The following is a 20,462-nucleotide window of genomic DNA, read 5'->3' as shown; positions in this document are numbered from 1 at the left end:
AGAACTTCTGGAATGTCTTGGAAAGCATGAAATTTCATTGCCACCACTAGCCTGTGATATGTTTTTCCCCTGTATAGCTTTTACAGCAAAAACCTGTGACATAGGGACTGAAATTGCCAGTTACCTTTTATAGCTAAAAAAAAAAAATAAGTAATTGGAGTTTAACTTTATTTGAAACAGTCTAAACAGTGCTGCAAACACTTTTTTAGCTGTATTTTTGGGTGACGACGCAATGTCAGCTGTGAAGTTCTGAAATGCTGAGCAGATAGCTAATAGCCTACCTTATTCTTTAGGAGTCTATGGTAAAACCAGTTCTAATGCTTTATAGCTACACAAAGCAAGTCATGTAGTGCAAGTCACAAAGATCTAGCTGAATGTGTTCTTTGCTAATATATATTTCAAGAAATATTTGAAGGAAAATACTTCTACCCTTACTTAAATGCTTTAAAGTGATTTAACAGGTACCACTGTTTCCTTGGGTTTGAAGCCTGTTGAGACAGATATGCTGTCTGCTTGTTGAACCTAACTGATACTGTTCCAACAACTCACTGGTAATTGTCACTCTGAACATAAGAAACCTAATTCCACAGTGAGAAAACAAGGCTGTTGGACTACTAAACTTCTGTTTCATGCTTTTGTAGCCTAATACTTGGAGGAATGTTTCTTGAAATCATGGAATATTGTTGCTTGCAGAGTAAAACTGAAGTTTGTGGGCTCAGTGTCAGATATTTCTATTAAAATGGTTATTAATTTAAATAGTTAATGTGGTTTTGAGCTGCAATAATAGTAAATAAGATCCCTTTGTTAAAGGGACTTAAAAATGGATGTTCATGGCAGGGTATATGGCATGTTGAAAAATGCACCCAAAAAATGGACAGTGTCTTGCTTTGAGTACAATACATAATAAATTAGTTGGTTCTTAAGCAGGTCAAGTCTTCTGTACAGAAAGCTCATGTAATCTGACAGCATGTATGGTGATGTTTATACCACACAAGGATTTGTGTTTAATCTATTCTCAGTATGAAATGCAAAGCTGTGCTGGAAAGAGGGAGTGATATTTTTTTTCTTGTGAACATCTAGAAAACTGCTCATGTCTGAAGTGAGCAAATGTTCAGATCTCAAGCACTCTAGTGAAACTGCATGTGTTAATTGTGATTAAGAGAAAGAAAAGGAAAACCTTCCTGTTGAGCTCTGCACCAAGAACAACCTATTGCCAACAGCCTTCCACACACAGTAAAACCAATAAAAAACCTATGGCTAATGTCTCTAAATGGCTTGGAGAAACTTAGGACCTTGGCCTAGATCTATAAGACTCATAGGGTAACAGGGAGGAAATAGTGGCATTTTCTTGTTTAACTTGCCTCAAATATCTGTTTCTTATGTTAGTGGAAAGCTTACAGGCTTTGCATTGGAAAAATCTGGGCATGGTGTTGTAGAAGCTGACAAACAGTTTGAATGGTATAGGACTTAAAACTAGGAGTAAATACCAACAAAATTTTTGAATGTGAATGTATATCTAAACAGTCTTGGAATGTAACTGAGATTAGGTGTTCACCTAGCTTCTGCTGTGTCTTTACTGCAGGATTTTTTCAGTAAATCTGATACTTTTTACATAATTTCATTTGAAAAGTAATTTGAAGACTACTGGCTACAAATAAATTGTGTACACTTTGCTTCTAAAACTTCAATATCTAGAAATTCCTGTATTATACAATGTTTTGATTATGATCTAAAGTGGGAAAGTTCAGGTTTTGGAAACATAAATGATTTGACAAAAAAACCTGAGGGCTAGCTTGATGAATCTTCAGTGGGCTGTGCTTATATGAAGTCTTAACACCTGCTATTGTCTCAGTGATTGAGACACTTAAGTACTGTTGGAACAATGCAGGATGCTGAAATATGCATAGCATGTTGGTTATGCTTTGCTCAAATGAAGACAATTGATTGCCTTAGTCTGTAGAAGTTGGGGGGGGACACACACCGGCACACACCTTATAGCTACAATGTACAGCAATCTTATCAGATGAAAATGTATGGCAGAAAATTTGAGTAAGTTTCTTTTTTATTTTAGGCTTATGGTATGTCAGCTTTGCCTCTAAATTTAATTAAGGGAACTACCAGTGCGGCTTATGAACGTTTAGAGAACACTGAAGATATTGAAGAAGTGGAGCAACACTTATTAAGGATTAAATCAAAGGTATGGTCTTCAGTGTTCTCACTTCCTTAATGATTTTTTTTCTTGCTTGTTTATGGTCATGCTGCAGAGTTTTTTTTTGTTCCAGAAAGATTAGCAAGTCAGAAGTGACTTGCTTGCAGTTAAGTTATTTGGAAACAAATGTAGTCACATATGTAGTGATCAGGTTTTCTTTATCAATCCTGTAGCAGTAGTTATTTCTGTCCAGCTTATAATTCTGCTGACAAGCTGTGTTGGGTTTGCGTGGCAAGGTTTTGGTAGTGGGGGGGCTACAGGGGTGGCTTCTGTGAGAAGCTGCTAGAAGCTCCCCCTGTGTCTGATAGAGCCAATGCCAGCCGGCTCCAAGATGGATCTGCCTCTGGCCAAGGCCAAGCCAATCAGCTCCTCTGTGATAACATATTTAAGAAGAAGAAAAACAGTTAGAGAGCTTTTGCAGCCGGAGAGAGGAGTGAGAAGATGTAAGAAACTCTGCAGACACCAAGGTCAGTGCAGAAGGAGGGGGAGGAGGTGTTCCAGGCACCAGAGCAGAGATCCCCCTGCAGCCCGTGGTGAAGGCCATGGTGAAGCAGGCTGTCCCCCTGCAGCCCATGGAGGAAGGATGAGGGGGTGTAGAGATTCCACCTGCAGCCCGTGGAGGACCCCATGCCGGAGTAGGTGGAGGCACCTGAAGGAGGCTGCGGCCTGTGGGAAGCCCACGCTGGAGCAAGTTCCTGGCCGGACCGGTGGACCCATGCAGAGGGGAGCCCACACCAGGGCAGGTTTGCTGGCAGGACCTGTGACCCCGTGGGGGACCCCACGCTGGAGCAGTTTGCTCCTGAAGGTCTGCACCCCGTGAGAGGGACTCCATGCTGGAGCAGGGGAACGATGAGAGGAGTCCTCCCCCCGAGGATGAAGAAGCGGCAGAAACAAAATGTGCTGAACTGACCGTAACCCCCATTCCCCGTCCCCCTGTGCCACTGAGGGGGGGGAAGGTTGAAGCCGGGAGTGAAGTTGAGCCTGGGAAGATGGGAGGGGTGGGGGGAGGTGTTTTAAGAGTTGATTTTATTTTCTCATTCCTCTACTCTGTTTTGCCTAGTAATAAATCAGATGAATTTCCTCTCTAAGTTCAGTCTGTTTTGCTCGTGACAACAATTAGTGAGTGATCTCTCCCTGTCCTTATCTCGACCCACAAGCATTTCGTTATGCCTTTTCTCCCCTGTTTAGTGAATGAGGGGAGTGAGAGAGCGGCTCTGGTGGGCACCTGGCCTCCAGCCAGGGTCAACCCACCACACAAGCTAAATTCAAACTTTTCCAGTCCTGCTTGGATATATGAAGAGATAATTTGTAGAAGTTAAGAATACTAACCTCACTTAGTCTGCTACCAGATATGGCATCCAATTTGTTGATACTTAATCAGTTATCATGCCAGTTATCCACACTAGATACTTGCATGTGGAGCTGTCATGAATTAGATTCATCAAACTATTAATCATCTTTATGAATAAATAACAGCCCCAGATATTCTTGCTTCCCAGTTAATGTACCTTGCTATTATAAATAATTTCTTTATGAAAAGCATGCATATGGAAATCTGTTATGAATCCTAAACATCCCTAGGATATTTAACACCATTTATAAACCCATAATGGTTTTGCACCTCACTGAAATGCTGTGCCTGATGTAAGCAGGACAGTTTTAACAACCAAGAATGCAAGCCAAAGGAGGATAAAATTTCTTATTTACATACAGGATAGATAATCTTCCACCCTTTTCCCAACCCATTTCAGATAACGATTTGACCAGTGTTTTCACAGCCCTGAGTGAGGGGAAGGGGCATTAAGATGCATCACTGTCATCCTGGCAGTCTATCTGTGCTGTTGTGTGCTCTTTGATAGTAGGCCTGGCAGTGTTGAAACAGTTCCAACAATCTTCCCTTGATACTTGGCTACCTCTACACAGTGTTCTAGAAATCGTGCTGCATAATGAAACCTAAAAAATAGTCTCTTCCAGTTTAAACTATAAAGTTTTGGTTTTGAGCAGAGTACTACTACAATGAAGGCATCTGTATTACTGAAATCAACATGAGAAAAATGAGAAACCCTTGAAAAATGGAGCATTACTTATAACAGAAGACTACGTTGGATTATGGGAGTTTGCAGGCAACTGGTTGTCTTGTTTTCAATCCTTTTTGTTAACTAGATCAAAGTTGAAAGTCTTTGTTATGTCTGTATTTTCATGTAACCATTAGTATAAACTAATTTTCCTTGGTTTATGGATTATGGTCAGGATTCTGTCTCAGTCTGTATTTGAAATCTTAGTTCTTCAGTTACATTTGCATGAAGTCATGAAGAAAGTGAGTGTTATTGAGGGTGATATACAATGAAAATTAGAAGTACAAAAGTATGCTACTTAATCTAATGAAAAGATTCAGTATGTAGTATGGTCTTCTGCTGTTAGTATACCTGGTAACTTTATTTCATTAGTCTTAAGTAATTGAAGCTTGGACTTGCAGCTTTGGAACTTGGACTGTTTTCAAAATGTCTTTTTCAAGTCACTGAGGTGCTATATAGGGTATGCAGAATATGTGTTCCTGTTAAAAGTACATTGCACTCTCCAGTTTGTTACATGTGCCCAGAATGTGGTCTTAGTCTTGTAACCTTTTTGAGAAATTTATTTGAAATAGATTCACTTTAACTTCACCGGATGAAAGTGTTTCACTATTTGCAGGAAGGCTCTTTTAAAATACGAGGAAAAAAATCAAATAGGGAATTTAAAAAAAAATATATAGTAGGTGTACTAAAACTATAAGAATCTCTTTTATCTAAAGATGTTTGCTATATAGTAGCATCAATGTTAGAAGCAATTTTGGTTCAGTTCGTAATGCCTATTTTATTGCTTTTGCCTATTAGCATATAACTGAGACTTAAGGATGTGCTACCCAATTTACAAGTGCAATGGTGCCTGCTCTCAGTGTTTAGAGGCTCAGAATTAAAGTACATTCTTAAACATAATCATCAAACAATTATCTGGTACATTCAACTAGCTCTTGTAGTAATGGTGCCTCATATTTGGATTTCTGTGAGGTTAATTTTTGGAACAGCAAGTCATCTTACTCTTGCAAGTACAAGAAACGTAGCTAGAATGCTAGAAAGAAAATTCAGATGCCAAACTTAATATATTGACTTAGTCTTGGAATTTGATTGGAAGAGACCTCTGAAAGTCATTGGGTTCAACCCTCTACACAAAGCAAGAACCCCTTGATTCAGTGTCCCTTTGTGTCTTGCACTATTTTTTTGGTAACCAGTGCAGAGATGGTCGGCCTCTGTCATCAAGAGATAGACGGACTGTACAACAGCTTGAAGAGAGACTAAGGACGCTTCGAAGAAGAGAAAGGCATCTGGAGTCTATTGAGAAAAGCTGGTGGACGAAGTTCTGTGAAGCTATCCGACCTCTAAAGGTAAAACTTTTTTCACTTTTTGAGACTTAAATTGGAATAACTTCCAGCTTTATTGTTCCGTATAAATCATAGGTCATGTTTATCAAATACTGTCCTGAATATCAACTACTTGGTTTTTTAATTACTATTATATTACAGAATTACAGCCCTATAGCAAGGTCTGAGGTCTTGGAAAACCTTTTACTTTTGCTAAAATATGATTAAGATTGAAAAGAAGCAAGTCCTAGCTAATCTACTATAGTGCCACTGCTACAGAATATCTGAGTGTCTTTTCTCAGGCATGTGAAAATGGGAAGAAAAGGAAGAATTCTATAGCTGTCAGGTAGCTTAGGTTAATCTAAATTACACGTAGCCAGCAGAAGTGAGACACTTTGAGAATATGTGCATTTGGAATGAGCATCTTGCCAGGTAATTACTTGATCAATAGTAAGCCAGCTGCAGGGAACTTATGTCTTGATACTTTACCAGTGCAAAGGAGACTGTTACTGGGGCAAACCTTTGATCTTGGTCTCTTTTTGATCTTAGGACTTTGATTTTTAGTAGATACTTAGTTTTAAAAAACAGTACTTTTACAGAACAGTATAGCTATATAATATTTTTTGACAACTAGATGTAGGAAGAAATTTTTGCATTACTTTAAATTGTACGCTGCACTTTGAAAAGCTGGGGGGGCCATAAGCAATTTTCTCTAGTATCATCGCTGCTGTTAGTGCTGAGTACCAATGGAAATGGGCTGAAATTGCAGTTAAACAGAAGCTTTCAGTGTGAAATTCTTAGTGGAGTTCTCTTTCTATGATACATTAGAAATCTAGAATTGGCCCTTTCTTTTAAAGAACAAATACCCTGAACTATCCAGTTCAACAGTTTGGATGCTTCCTTTGATTCAAAATAGCTTGTGTAGTTTCTTTAACTTTTCACAGTAACCTTAAACTTGAGAACTGCATTGACCATATCTATTGTCTGTAGGACTTTAACAGTTCATTGTGTTCTCACAGAATAGTATACAATATCATTAGTTATTTACAGATTATCAGTTATGATCAGGGTGGTATTCTGGTGTTTCTTTGTTCTTGTGGTTTGAATGCTTTTTATTCTCTTTAACTGTGGCAGTTACTGTGAACTGTTGACTTAAGAATCACAGACTAAAGGGGAGTTGCAGGTAGATAATTTTTTTCCTGACAGATTTTCACTTAGAATAGGGTTGTGCTGTGAAGCATGTTACAAAACTTGTTTACTTTAGCTTTTCCTTGATCTCTCCTGTGAAGGTGATAATGTTTATCACTTAATAACATCTTAACTCTTGCAGGACTGCTTTACTGTTACTTTAATAGCATTTGAGTTGTCTTTGCACATAAAATTTGTCAGTTGTTTGATTAGTGGCTTTCATGAAAAGGAAATCTTTTGATATCCATATGTAATACTTCTGATCAATGTAGAAGTGCAGAAAATATCTTGGAGCTTTGCTTATTGCTTTACAACACTTCTATCTTCAGTGCAACTTGTATGTTATTGTAAAGATGGGGACATTTCTCAGACTTCAAGAGAAATTCTATTTGAGGCAAGTACTAGATATGGGGAAGGCTATTTCTGCTTTGTCTTTTGGATGGTCAGATTTATGGGAGTTGCAGACTCTTACTAGGATTGACAGAACAGAATAACATGTTCAGGAATAGCACTTCATCTTGGAGGTCTTTTACAGTGTTAACTTCGTATCTACTTCTACAATCAAACTGTCTTTGCAAAGTGTCTTCTGGTATTATTGCTTTAATTATTTTATTACTATTAAATATCTATTAGCATGTAATTTGTTGTTAAAGCGAAAACTTTTTTCTCTGAAGCATTAGCTTTCTTTAACATGAAATTTTGAAAACAGTTGTTTCACTCAAAGATGAAGCTGTTAATTTTTCAATTTAGTCAAAAGCAACACATCTGGAGGATCCCAAGGAAATGAGTAATGGTCAGCTTGGGGTTGTCAAGTAATGTCAAACTGGTCTAATTTCTTTCTACAAAATGTAACCTTTCCTGTAGATAACAATTCTATTGCTTCTCCTTTCTTAATGGGTTTTCTCAGACTTTCATCTGATTCTCAGCAGCAAGAGAAATGTGATATACTTTAGGGATAGGTATAAAAACTGTTTAGGGAAAAAAAAAAACCTGCAAAGCATATAGTTGTGTTTGCTCAATATATGAACAAGATTGTAGGTTGTGAAATGTGGAAGCCTATTCAGCAACGGTAAGTTGAGTGTTGCATTGTTTTTTTCATGGGGTACTTCAACAGTTGTGAACCAACTGAAGAGACGCCTAAGGTGAGTAATATGAGAAAATGAAGTGCTTCCTTTTGAAGATTGAGGCCTGTGTGAACAGAGTGTGCTCATGTGGCCTGAAACCTCTTCTGTACCAAATGATTGAGTACAGGTGGGTATGGGGTCTGTGTTTTGTAGCTGAGGGATAAGAGGAAGTGGCCTGGGAATGCAGCAGTTCAAACCGATTGTAGTGGAGAAGGTGTAACATAGCTTGAGGTATGGTTGCATTGAGGTCCTGCTTTCAAAAGGGCTAGGGAGTAGGAAATAAGATTGTCTTGCCTTGAAAGTTAAACTTCTCTTAATATAGATCAGGAGTTGCTTTCTTTAATGACCTTACTAAATTCCTCTGTGTTGTATGGCTGAAACCCAAGCTTTTTGGTTTTTGCCTGTTCCAGTACTAAAAGCTTTTCAGCATCAGTTGATAAATAGTCCTGGTATGAGAACAAGAGGTTTTGATTAAGTGCTGTCCTTTGCTCTGAAGTTGAACATGTACTCATTTATGCTGTGACACAAAGCAATATTATTCTGTACATTTTCATGACTAAGTGTATCTAGAATCTTTGAAGACATTCTAGTTGGTTTAAAGCTAGTAAACAGCAGTATAGTGGTGTCCCCATAAGATTGGGGACGACAGATTTGTCCTTTGCTATAGGTGACAAGTAAAAGGCAACAGTGAATGTATAGCTCCTGCTGCAATGTTTTGTTGGGTTTTTTCCTATCTTAGGCTTTATGCAGGGGGATAGGAAGTATTTATTCTTTCCCTTACCCAGATACCAAATGATACCCAACTGGAGGCATGCTTTTAATTTAAGTCAGGTTGATACCACTTGATAAGGCTAAGCTGACTGTAGGTTGCAAGCTTAACTACTAGTCTGAGTGTTGGTATTCTCTTAATCGTTGGCCAAGTGCTGGTTAACAGACTAGATAGGTGTTGATTGATCTGTAATCAGTGGAGGTATGAGGAGAATCTAGGTAGGAACACAAGGATCCCATCTGTGAAAGGCTTAAGTCAACTGATGCTCTGAACTTGTGTACATGTAGGTTCATGTTAATTGCAAATCATTTATGGTTCAGTAGTCTTAATAGCACTGTGGAAATACAGGATGAACTAAGGTAGAATGAATATCTTTAGTATTAGCCTTTTTCATCTTGTGTTTAATGGGACTGGAGTTGAGGTTAAAATGGGAAAAGGAGTGCTTTTTCAATCAGTTATCTACTTCTAAGAGTGCATCACTTTGGAAGACAGACATACGCCAGAGGAGATACCTATCTACTAGCCATAGTTGGCAGAAGTGAAGGAAGTAATGCAAGCTTCAGACTCTTGGTCTTAATTGTTTTTAAACATCTGCTCCCTCTATGGGTAATTCCTAGTGGGAGCTTGCTGTGGAGAGATAAAATGTTAGTATACTTAAATATGTGGAAATGTGCAAGTTAATACTTACCTTGATGTTAGTCTCTAAATCTATACCTAATAAGGCCTACATAATCAGTTGTTTTATAAGTGATGTTCTAATATTGCGTTTGAGTTTTCAGATGGAAGCTTATCTTCAGAATTTAATGAACAATAAAAGCATTGTAACTCAATATCTTTAACGATATGGTTGGCCTACAAAATCTGAATTTACTCCTTGGTAAACTTAGTTTAGTGTTTCATACACCACCTTGGCTTAGCCAAGAAAGTCTGTTCTTTTGTACATCAGTTCCGTATTAGTGTGCAAAAGCTTACAAAAAAAGCCTGGTATTGCTGATTTTAAAAACAATAGCAGTATCTGATTTATAGTGGTCCATAAAATAAGCTGTACTTATGTGTCTGACTTGCTGGCTACAAAACCACAGGTGTTACAGTTTTTTTGCTTTCAAATTCTGGAATAAAGCATGCACTTCCAAAGATTGTGAGGCAAATGACTGGCCTAGTGCAGCTAAAGGGATATGGAAACTCTTCTAGAACCTTGTCCAGAAGAGGTGCCTTTTATCTGGCAGTTGTGACGTGATCATAGTAATCTCATCTTATTTTAATCACTGGTAGATAGATAGTGGTTTAGAATAATAGTATTTAAGTAGAACTTACTTGAGCTCCAAGAAAATATAGATATTTTTCCTACTACCTTAGTATTTATAAGCATGTTAATTTTTTCCTAGTCCATTCACAGTCTTCACATCCCTTCAAAGTTAAATTTGTAGGTGACTTAAACCTTTGAGTCAAAGTACTTTGTAAAGCTGCTGATTTTTGTAACTTAAACCTTGAAAATTGCTTTGAAATACTTAGTACTAATGAATAACCAAGAGGACTTGCAGGCAGAAGCGAGAAAAAACTAGACCTGGTATTTGGGCTTGATGACTTAAGTTTTACATCACTCCTTCCAAGTGATTTGGTCACTGAGTGTTTCTGAGTAGCACTATAGAAGGGAGCTCTCACTTGGGAAGGGTGAGATGTTCCATGTAAGCTGTGCACAGGTTGTCTCCTGTTGGAAGGTGAGCATGCAGGCCTGGTTGCCAAGGGAAACAAACTCATTTCCCTAATTAAACCCAAATGCATGTATATAGTTAAGGTTTTCCATATAATATAGCAAGTGCAGGTTGTGCATTCTGCTAAATGCTGTGTTCATTTAATATAACATCTCATCTGTGTTCTTAATGACACTTTTTAGACTTAGGGGTAGGCTTCTGTATTGCACTATAGCACTTGATGTACTTTAATGTTTGATTCTGAGCTTAGTGTATCCACAAAGATGCAAAGAGGAGGTTCTCATCTTAGATGATCAACTCCTTAAATGCTTGGTGTAAACCTTGTTTAAGGGTAAACACTTTGTTAGTGTGTCTCAAGTATTTACCAAAAAGTTACTGTTTCAAGTGTGTTTGAGCTCCGGGGTGGTCCAAGACCATTAGTTCTTTACTGAAACTTAAACAAGTCTTCACTTGTATCAACTGCAACACTTTCAGTTAAATCATAATAAATCTTTACTTCCAGATTGTGTGGGGAGTATTCTTCATCATCGTGGCACTGCTCTTCACTGTCTCTCTGTTCTTGTCAAAGTGAGTACATTTCAGCATTTTTCTTAACCACTTAAACTACATAGTTTCTGCTCTAACATCAAAATCAGGGGTGGCTTGCTTCAAGAGTCAGCCCACTTCTTTTCTATGCTACATTTCTGTAGCTAGAGCTGCATTTCTCATTATAATAGTATATATTGAAACCGAACAAAATGTGCTAAGACAGATTCAAAAAAGGACATGCTTCAGCTTGATTGTGTGCTGCTGAAAACAGATCTGATTCAGCAGAGAAGTTAAGCACATATGTTAAGGAAGTTTAATTCAGGCTACAGAAGTATTCTGATTGCTTGAATGAATCTTAATGCACGTAGGTACTACTTGGGCTGGGTAACAGGTGCTTAAATTCTTGCAGTAAATGACATGTATATTCCATTATGATGTGCATTACATTGTAATTGTTTCATGGTGTTGAAAGCAATATAGCCAGCTGCAAATCTGATGCATTTCAGTGAAGATTGACTCTAACCAGAGGTTTCAAATGTTGACATTTTTAACTTTTCAGACTGGGCAAATAAGCTCTATGACCTAAAGTATGGAAAAGCTAAAACTCCAAGGAGGTACAGAAATCAATATACCTTTTCATAGGACAAGTGCAATGAGCACAGTAAAACAAAGCATGTGTCTATATAGATATGAAAAAGCTGTTAGTTGTTGGGTTTAGTTCAGCTTTTTTTGAGCTGTCCTTTTAAATTAAACTGAAGACAAAGCTCTGGGAGAACCGTAGCACTCACCCAATTTTTCTCAATTACTGCAGTTTGGACAAAGCTCTGCATTCGGCTGGGTTCGATTCAGGATTTATAATTTTAGGAACTAATCTGACCAATCCATTGAATATGTTGTTACCTGTTCTTCAAACAGTAAGTAAAAAAAATTGGTGTTACACATATGTAAGGATGCTTCTCTCTGTTTTCTGGTAAGCTGTCAAAAGGCAAACTACTTCTCCCCAAGTAATTAAAATTATCTAGGTGTGTGTTCTGTAAAAGCAAGGCAACTTCCTTGTTAACAATCTTTTAGTTATTAGATACTGATATGAAAATCTTGGGTGGATGGAAGCTAGTTGCTGGAGGAAGGTGGTGCTTGAAATTAACTTCCATCTGATGAGAACATGGGGGCAATGAAGAATGACATCATTTGTAGTTATGCATAGAATAAAAGCAACTCTCCCATGCCCTACCTATATTCTAGTTGTTTGTGTACTTGATAGTTTATCTCCCTTAAGTGATGTAATTGCACTTTTTAAAATTTATTTATTGCATCTTGAAAGATATATTATACTCTACAGTTATGAATGTTATAGTAATGCATTAGGCTTTGAAACAAACCCTGCATAAGACCAAACATTTGTTAACTTCAGTAGGGTTGGAAGGCAACAAGGGCACATACAAATTTGGCAATCAGTCATGGATAAGCTAAGAAAAAGTAAAGCTTTTAATGTAAACTAGTGCTTTTCTCTCCCCTAGTTCAGTTCTTTCAATATTCTTGGTATAATAGCTTGGCACAATGCATTACTTCCCTATGGTTTCTAAAACTAACACCTAAGCTTGCAGCTTACTAAGAAGAGTAGCGTTCAGCAGTAGTATTATCTCAAGCTGTCATTAATGTAAATATAAAAATCAAGTTTTGTATACAAATATGTTCAGAAATATTCACAAATAGAATACCTATACAGTCCTAAAATGATTGTTGCCACTGTGGACGTTGTTTTAAATGTACTCTTAGAATGGAATTATTTCTTGGCTTGAAAATGTATAATGCTTCAAAATAAAGGCAAGTTTTAAATTAAGAAAAATGCTCAGTTGCTTTCCCAAACTAATTGTATAAGCTCTATTAGCAGCAAGCTATATTAACTATATTTGGAGTCTGCTATGTAAAAGTTAAATGGAAGGAGTCTTACTACCTCAGATGCTGTAAGTGGACACTACTTAGCTTTAAGTGAGGGAAGAGCTTGTTTTCTAGTTTGAATGTTTTCTTGTCTTTTTAACTGCTTGTGTTCTTGTTTTAGGTTTTTCCACTTGATTATATTCTTATTACAACTATTGTTATGTACTTTATCTTCACTTCAATGGCAGGGATTCGAAATATGGGTATATGGTTCTTCTGGATAAGGGTAACTATGACTTAAGAGTTTAGTTTATAATACTTGATGAGATGTTTAATGAATGTGATAATCAATATATTTAATATCCATTACTTATGTACTGCTTCATGAATACTGGATGTTGCAGGTAGCATTATCTGTATGTCTAATGAGTGTTGGAAGCCTATTGTACAATTTTCACTGCTTTTGAAAGATGATGTTCTGTTTTGCTAAATTATCAAACCAAAACTGATGTTGTAGATTGATAAGCAATACAATCAGCTGACTCCAAGTGTTTAATCAGTGGCACTTCAGCTTCTGGCTTTTCTAAGTTAAAGCCAAAGGATTCTGATATACTGGCAGTATTGGTGAATTTTATGGTCAAAGTCTGGAATGTGCATGCAGTCAGTTGTGCTAAACTTGCTTTTTAGGCGGCAAGCAGACTTTATCTAGCTTGATAAGAGATAAAACAGTACAGTGATATGGCATATCTAAATATGATACAAATAATGTATTACTGCAGTTGAAAAAGCAGCTTTGTATCCAACAGTATGCCATGATGCTTGGTTAAATATTTTCCTGCTTCTGTGTCTAATTTCCCTTTTAATACTGTCACCCTTTCATGTGGAGACACCCAAAATTGTGATAACTGATGCTGAATCCTTGCAATGAGTTGAGATTGGCTGTTGGGTTTGGTCTTCCATCATTTACCCCTCAGCTGTCATCTTTATCCTGATATGGTACTTGGGTTGAGCCTTTGGGCATTACAGAGTAGAGTGGTATCTACAGGGTAACAAGGAGGGATTATATTGTTCCCTGCAGTGTAAAGTGGAAAAGATGCCACCAGGTGGTGTGCAAGTTTTCTCAGAGCCTGAGAATACTCTCTCCTCTGTTTCTAGATCTGATTAGAGGTGTAGTGGTAGATGACGCCGCCTTGACCAAAGGGCACGATATTCTTTGACCAAGCAAGGCACAGTTTGTTATCAGTGATAAGCAACACCATTTAAATCTGCTGGTCTATGACTGTTCTAGGTCATTAATACAAACAACAATTAATTTGGTTAAATAACTGTGCTTTGAAATTCAGGTGAATACACCTGAAAATCTGCTTTGACTCATTGGAATTAAGTTGCAAGAGGATAAATTTAGCAGCCTCCCATTTCTGTCAGTAGAATTAAATTTGTTAATTGAATTAAAGAGGATTTTAAATGTCTTCAGGGAAAAAACCCATTATGTTAATACTTGTGTTTTCTGTTTTTTAGCTTTATAAAATCAGACGAGGAAAAACTCGACCTCAAGCACTCTTGTTTCTCTGTATGATACTTCTGTTGATAGTTCTTCATACCAGTTACATGATCTACAGTCTTGCCCCTCAGTATGTAATGTATGGAAGCCAAAAATATTTGGTACAGGTGAGATGTAATAATTTTTTCAAAAAATAAATCTTACCTTCTGTATCAAAAATGTACTGTTCACAGTGACTTTTAAAGCCAGGCCCATTCCCACTTTTGAAGATTTTTTGTAGCCACTTTTTTAACTACTAGTAGGTCTCTTGATAATACACAAGTCAGAAACTGGTTGTGTTATATATAACACAACTTAATTCCCAGATTATCTTCAGACAGTGCAAAACTGAGTATTGCATTACTTCTTTTGATAAGACAGCTGCTAGCTTCCACTAGTTTTTTGGTACTGGTATGCTTAGGTTGCTGAGTGACTGCAATGAGGATTAGTTTTAGCTTGTAAGTCTGTCCATAGACTGAAAGCAATGTTGTTGTTCTGCAGTTGATAGTTTTTATGTGCATATTTGTGAGAAATGACAAAAATAAACTGGTACAGTGGAGGATAATAATCAGAACAAAGCTGAGTATGTGCTGACTAATCACATTCCAGATGCTTTGGACTGTCCAACTTGATGAAACTCATTACAGTTCTTGTTCTGTAAAATCTTCTACTTAATTCAAGTAGTTAACATTAGTCTCTGCTCTTGTTATTGCACTTTTGTGTACTTCAAGCTTTTAGGTTCTTTAGCCTTTCATCTTCTGTACTGAAAGGCTTTAATTCTTGTATTTCATCTTAGTTTGAGTGGAGGCCTGCGTATTTATGGGGAAGTTCAAAGTTACATGTCATAAGCATCTTGAAAGGTTTTATGGACAGCTGTTTTCCAAGACCTGGTATCCTACAGGGGTAGGCTTTGTTAGATCTGATCTTGCAAATGTAGACAAATAACTGGGTCATGAACTGATTGCTCATGTTCAGGCACAACAAAGTCCAGATCTCTTGGTGTGCTGTTTGGGGTTTAAGTATAACTTTCACAAAGACACAATGATTGAGCCAGAGAGGTTGGGAGAAAGTATTTAAATGAGACTGAAGTAACTGGGTGCTGCTTTGAGCACTTGGAATACTCTGTTAGTTTTCCGGAAGGCTGTGCCTCTGGGACGAGAACACACTGCTGTAAAAAAAAAAAAAAAAAAAAAAAATCACTCACCAACTTTCCTTAGCTGAAAATGTTTAGTAAAATGTGTAACTTATCACTATGAATTCTTTCAGTTTAAACAGAGTAGATGCAGAATACTTTGAGAAAAAGGATTACAAGGAGAAATTGAAGTTATGTTAAACATGCTAGAGAAGAGGAACCCGATCAACTTAAATGTGCTGAGTGGATGTGGTAAAATTGTCACTGCAGGAAGTGAAGCATTCAATAAATGCTACTTTTCTGCCGTTCTTACATGTAAATTGTGTCTGGTAATGGGAGCCTGGTCATCCTGATATCAATCCAAGCACAATAATAGAATCAGTGTAGGGGACTTGAATATTTGGTATTTAGGAAATTTAATGCATTTTTATTAGATTTTTATGCTAGATATAATTAATATAAAATAAACATGCTTAGGCATCTATAAATTGGCTCAATTTGTTAGAATTAGGGTAGTAGCAGCAAGGAACTAAGCTGAGAATCAGTTTAGGAAAGCGGTTTACTTTTATAGGGAGTTCAGATAAATTCTGGCATGATTACTTACTGTGCATGTAGCTTAGAACATCATATAGCTATATCTGCATTAGTTATGAGCTGAAGTCCCTGCAAAAGGTAGTTTTTTTGTAGACTGATTGTATGTCTCTACGTTGCAGAAACATTGTGGGTGGAAGGGTGGGAAGGACAATTTCATTAAGGATCCTACCAAGCTAGTCTTTAAGCCTTTCAGCGACCTGAGAAAAGAATCCTTTATGATAAAGCTTGCAGATAACATGAAAGATTGAAGAGTAAAACAATAAAGACTGTAGCTAGCAGTCTGTTTTGCTTTATGAATATAGTAGTAATGTTTCAGTAAAATAAAATGCGTGTATATTGAGGGGGACAGAGGGATTGGGACTTACAGTTGCATGTTAGCTGTTTATGACAAATAGTATCTGAACATAGATATAGAGCTTGTAATGAAAAGGGTCAAGAGAATGGAGCACAGCAGTAGGGAGGCTCTTATGTCATTCAAACAGCTATTGAAATACAATCCTGGTCCGCACTGCAAGAAGGATTAGCTGGAATGGTTGACTAGGGCTACAACTTTTCATTTACAGGATTAAAAAAATGTTATGGTCAAGATAGGTATCCTGGGTCTTTAGCTTCTTATGTCCCATTTCAGAGCTGTGTTTAAAGTGCATAAAGTAACTTGGGTAGAAACTGGTTTTATTGTTAAAATAACATGAAGCATAAAGAGTATGCTGGTAAACTATATCTGGACTTCTCTGGTATACCAAGTAAATACAAGGTTTTCAGACAACATCCTCTCAAAGAATCTTTCAGAATGTACCACACACATTTTCTGTGTCTGACTACTGTGATGACTGGATGTTAAATTTTTGTATTTTGAAATGAGGAGACATGGTGGCTAGGAATGAAGAGTGGCAGCTTTTTCTGTGGATATTAGCAATGAAGATAGGTTCTTAAGGGTTATGAATTGGTTATTGTGGAACTGAGGAATGGCCAGGAATATACACAGGAACTGGGCAAGCAAAATACATTTTGTGCATATGGCAAGCTTCCTGATGATGGAAGCTGTATGCACCAGTTTAGACAGTCTAGATTCTTCATTGCTCATTTAAAGTAACACCACTGGTAAGCAACACTGTGTAGAACCAAGCAATAAATAAGCAATATTCCAAGTCAGCTTAGTGGATGAGTGGGCTGATAAACATGTATGTCAGAATCTGGTGACTCATAAAAAGACAGTGTGTAAAAGGAGCACACCCCCCTTGTTCTTTGCTTTACAGTAATTCCCAATCTAGTTACCTGTCAAACTAATTTGTAACCAAAATCTGTAGTGATGCGTTAGGTTAGAATCCTGTTTGTGTCTTGAACTGTTTCCTTTGGAGACTATAACTGTTGACAAGACCTTTTAACTTTGAAGTGCTGTTGACTTTTCCTGCTAATAGAATATGTTTAGAAAAATGGAGCTCTTGTGAGGCAATTAATGTTAGCTAGACTTGGGCTACTTGCTTTATTTAACTCTTTGACCATTGGGGTGTTCAAAGCATGTGTCCCCAATTAATCAAAAGTGTCTTCAGCTATGATGTCTGTAGGAAACTTCTGAAAGCTTTTTTGGATGCAGTGCTCTTACCAATTGAGGCCCTGTGTAGAGCTTTGGTCAGCTTGCATAGCTCTTCAAACACTGAGAAATACTTGGCTTCATTTCATAAGAAAACTTTTGTATCATCTGCTAAATAGCCATGAGTCTCTTTATAGCCTTTCACAAAGGTAGAGTTCTGTCCACATCCAGGTCTTCTCAGCTTTGTAGCAAAACCAAAACTCCAATTGAAGTGTAATTGCTATTTCTGTTCAACAAGGCCAAGTTTTCTTCCACTTGTCTGAAAGAAAGACTACTGCTTGCGGATGTTTCTACATAGTAAACCTGTAAGACTTGACTGGCTCAGACAGGAATTAAAAGGCTAGTATTTGTCATAGGTGTCACTAATATTTTTCCCCAGTTGAGGGCAGAGCAGCAGCATTCATTTTCCTTCCTCAGCCTTCACATAGGTAATCCAGAGTGGAGCTAAGCTGCAGGACGCTGAGTGTCTCCATTGTCTTCAGCAGGAATCCAGAAGTATCCCTTACATGGCCAAGTGTGCAAACAAATCTTTAAGTTCTTGATCCTGTAACAAATTGTATAAGTGTAACAGGCTGTAACCTAACCCTGTATGTGATAGCTTGCTATTTCATTAAGTGTCCAAAATGTGTCAGCTCTGGAAACACACACACTTGAGTTACTGTAGTTTTGTCTCCTGTTTGTTCTTGAGGCATCGTGCTTTTAGCTTTAGACTGGATGTGGTAACTGAAACACTAGAGTCTTACTCTGATAATACTCATACTATTATCATTATATCATGGGTGATACTGTCTGCTACAGCCTGTCTGAGCAGGAGGAAGTAGCAGATAGCAGATGATCCCTTAAGACACTTGTAAGTAACTTCATGTTCACAGTCCCTGGTCCTCACAGGAGGCTTGAGCCACTCAGGTGCAACATAGTTGAGCACAAGCAATCCAGGAAGCTTCTGGAGTGCATTGATGACAACTTCTGGACACAGGCAATTGAGCTGAAATAGGGAGGTGCTGTCTTGGACCTGGTGCTGAAAACAAGGAAGAAGTGATCAAGGGCAGTCTTGGCTGCAGTGGTTAATGTTCAGAATCCTAAGAGGAGAGAACAGGGCAAATAGTATGATCCCAACCCTGGATTCAAGAGAGCAGATCTTGGCTTGTTCAGTGATCTGCTTGGAAGAGTTCTAGCATGCAGAAACCAATTCTGTGGCAAGGGTGTGATTATTTTTTACCCTTTTATTCTAATTTCTTTCACTGACGTGATACTGAACTCTTGCTGAGTCTTACCATAAATATTTTTAGGTTTTAGTTAATCCTTTAATATAAGTAATAACTTTCAACTTCTTTTCTGTGTGGTTAGCTTTGTGTAAGACTGCATTTTGCTAATTTGAATACTTGTGTAGTTTGCTTTGTGTAGTACTACTACATTAAAGAATCTTAAATTTGAATGTTAGAAATTCTAGCTACATGAAAATGGTGTTCAGCTGATAGTTAATGAGATTACCATGGTAAATGTGGTTCTTAATCTTTATTAGGAAGGGTTAATACTATGAAATGCTTTATATATATCTTTTGGAATACATGTTTCTTTTTTTTTATGTCTGCTTTGTGGAAGGGTAGAAAACTTTTAGTGGACCTTTACAAGGTTTTGCCTTGTATAGAAGAGAAGAAAGGATTGCTAGGGAAAGAGAGGCTGGTTTTATGACTTCAAGGCACACCCCAGTGTCTTGAGCTTGTCGAAAGCATTTAGAGTTGAATCCAGATGTGTCAGAAATCTTTAATTACAGGAGTGTTCATGGAGAACAAGAATGATATCAGACCTGGAAAAAAGGCATAGATGTTATCAAAGGAAACCTGCAGGTCTAGCTATTGTTGCATGTTGTACTTTAAATTTCTGCTATTTAAAAATTAAAATGAATAAAGATAAGGAGGACAAAATTTTCAAATAGCAAGATTCTTGATTGTTCTGTGCTTTTTGTATGCCTCTGTGTAATTGTACCATGTATAATCTTCTTCTGAAAGAAGCACTCTTTCTGACTGAGCAGTGCAAGCTGTAATAGTGACAGCCAGCTGGAATACCTCTTGGAGATGGACCACTGCTAAATGTACACTAAATAATTGAAACTTCATGTCTTCTGTTCTTATCCTATTGTTTCTATCTACATGTTGTCCTCTTACTTTTGGTTCCTGATTCGTGTGCCTAATCATACTCCTTTTGGATCAAATTCTTCTAATGTAGGAGTGGTCTCCACGCTTCCATGTGTTTGCATGAAATGAGATTAACTCCTCATACGAACTGCTGCTTTTTAGCATAGACACTTGGTTGTTTCTCTTGAATGTTCAGAGTGAAAGCTGAATTTACTTAATATTTCTAAACTTTCTCAATTAAGTTGTCAGAGAAACACTTAGTTTTCTGTGCTAGCATGTACTGATTTCTGGTAGGTTTTAAGGAACATGTTTTCTTCAGCCTGAAGGAGAAAAGGTGTTGATCCTTACTGATTTCTTTAGAGGGCTTCCTGTTTAGGAAGTCATGAGGGTGAAAGTAAGTGCAGTAGATATGAGACCCTCTGAAGTGAATTAGTGTATGAAGAAATCAATGTAGTACAAAGGATTTGTATTGGACTCTGCTAAAATTATTTACTGATTATTCAAAAGTAAGCATGGTACATAGAGTTCATATAGGCTTGTATCAGAAAGTGTGGCCAGCAGGACTAGAGAAGTGATCATCCCCCTGTACTCAGCACTGGTGAGGCTGCATCTCGAGTACTGTGTTCAGTTTTGGGCCCCCCACTACAGGAAAGACATTGAGGTGC

At 37.5% G+C, this 20,462-nt stretch overlaps 1 protein-coding gene across 2 annotated transcripts in view; it reads left to right on the top strand.

Annotated features, from left to right (window-relative positions):
• LMBRD1 (LMBR1 domain containing 1) overlaps positions 1-20,462 on the top strand; it is an 83,390-nt gene that overhangs the window by 43,292 nt on the left and 19,636 nt on the right. Inside the window, exons 8-13 of one of the 2 annotated variants that reach the window (XM_054821104.1) lie at positions 2,072-2,197; positions 5,478-5,630; positions 10,902-10,966; positions 11,739-11,841; positions 12,987-13,091; positions 14,324-14,473. In XM_054821104.1, the coding sequence (XP_054677079.1) occupies positions 2,072-2,197; positions 5,478-5,630; positions 10,902-10,966; positions 11,739-11,841; positions 12,987-13,091; positions 14,324-14,473 (702 nt within the window). The remainder of the gene's footprint in view (positions 1-2,071; positions 2,198-5,477; positions 5,631-10,901; positions 10,967-11,738; positions 11,842-12,986; positions 13,092-14,323; positions 14,474-20,462) is intronic. The other variant, XM_054821105.1, reaches the window with a different exon arrangement.

Source organism: Grus americana, chromosome 3 (genome assembly GCF_028858705.1).
Source record: "Grus americana isolate bGruAme1 chromosome 3, bGruAme1.mat, whole genome shotgun sequence".
Taxonomy (NCBI): domain Eukaryota; kingdom Metazoa; phylum Chordata; class Aves; order Gruiformes; family Gruidae; genus Grus; species Grus americana.
This window is presented reverse-complemented; position numbering and strand designations above follow the sequence as displayed.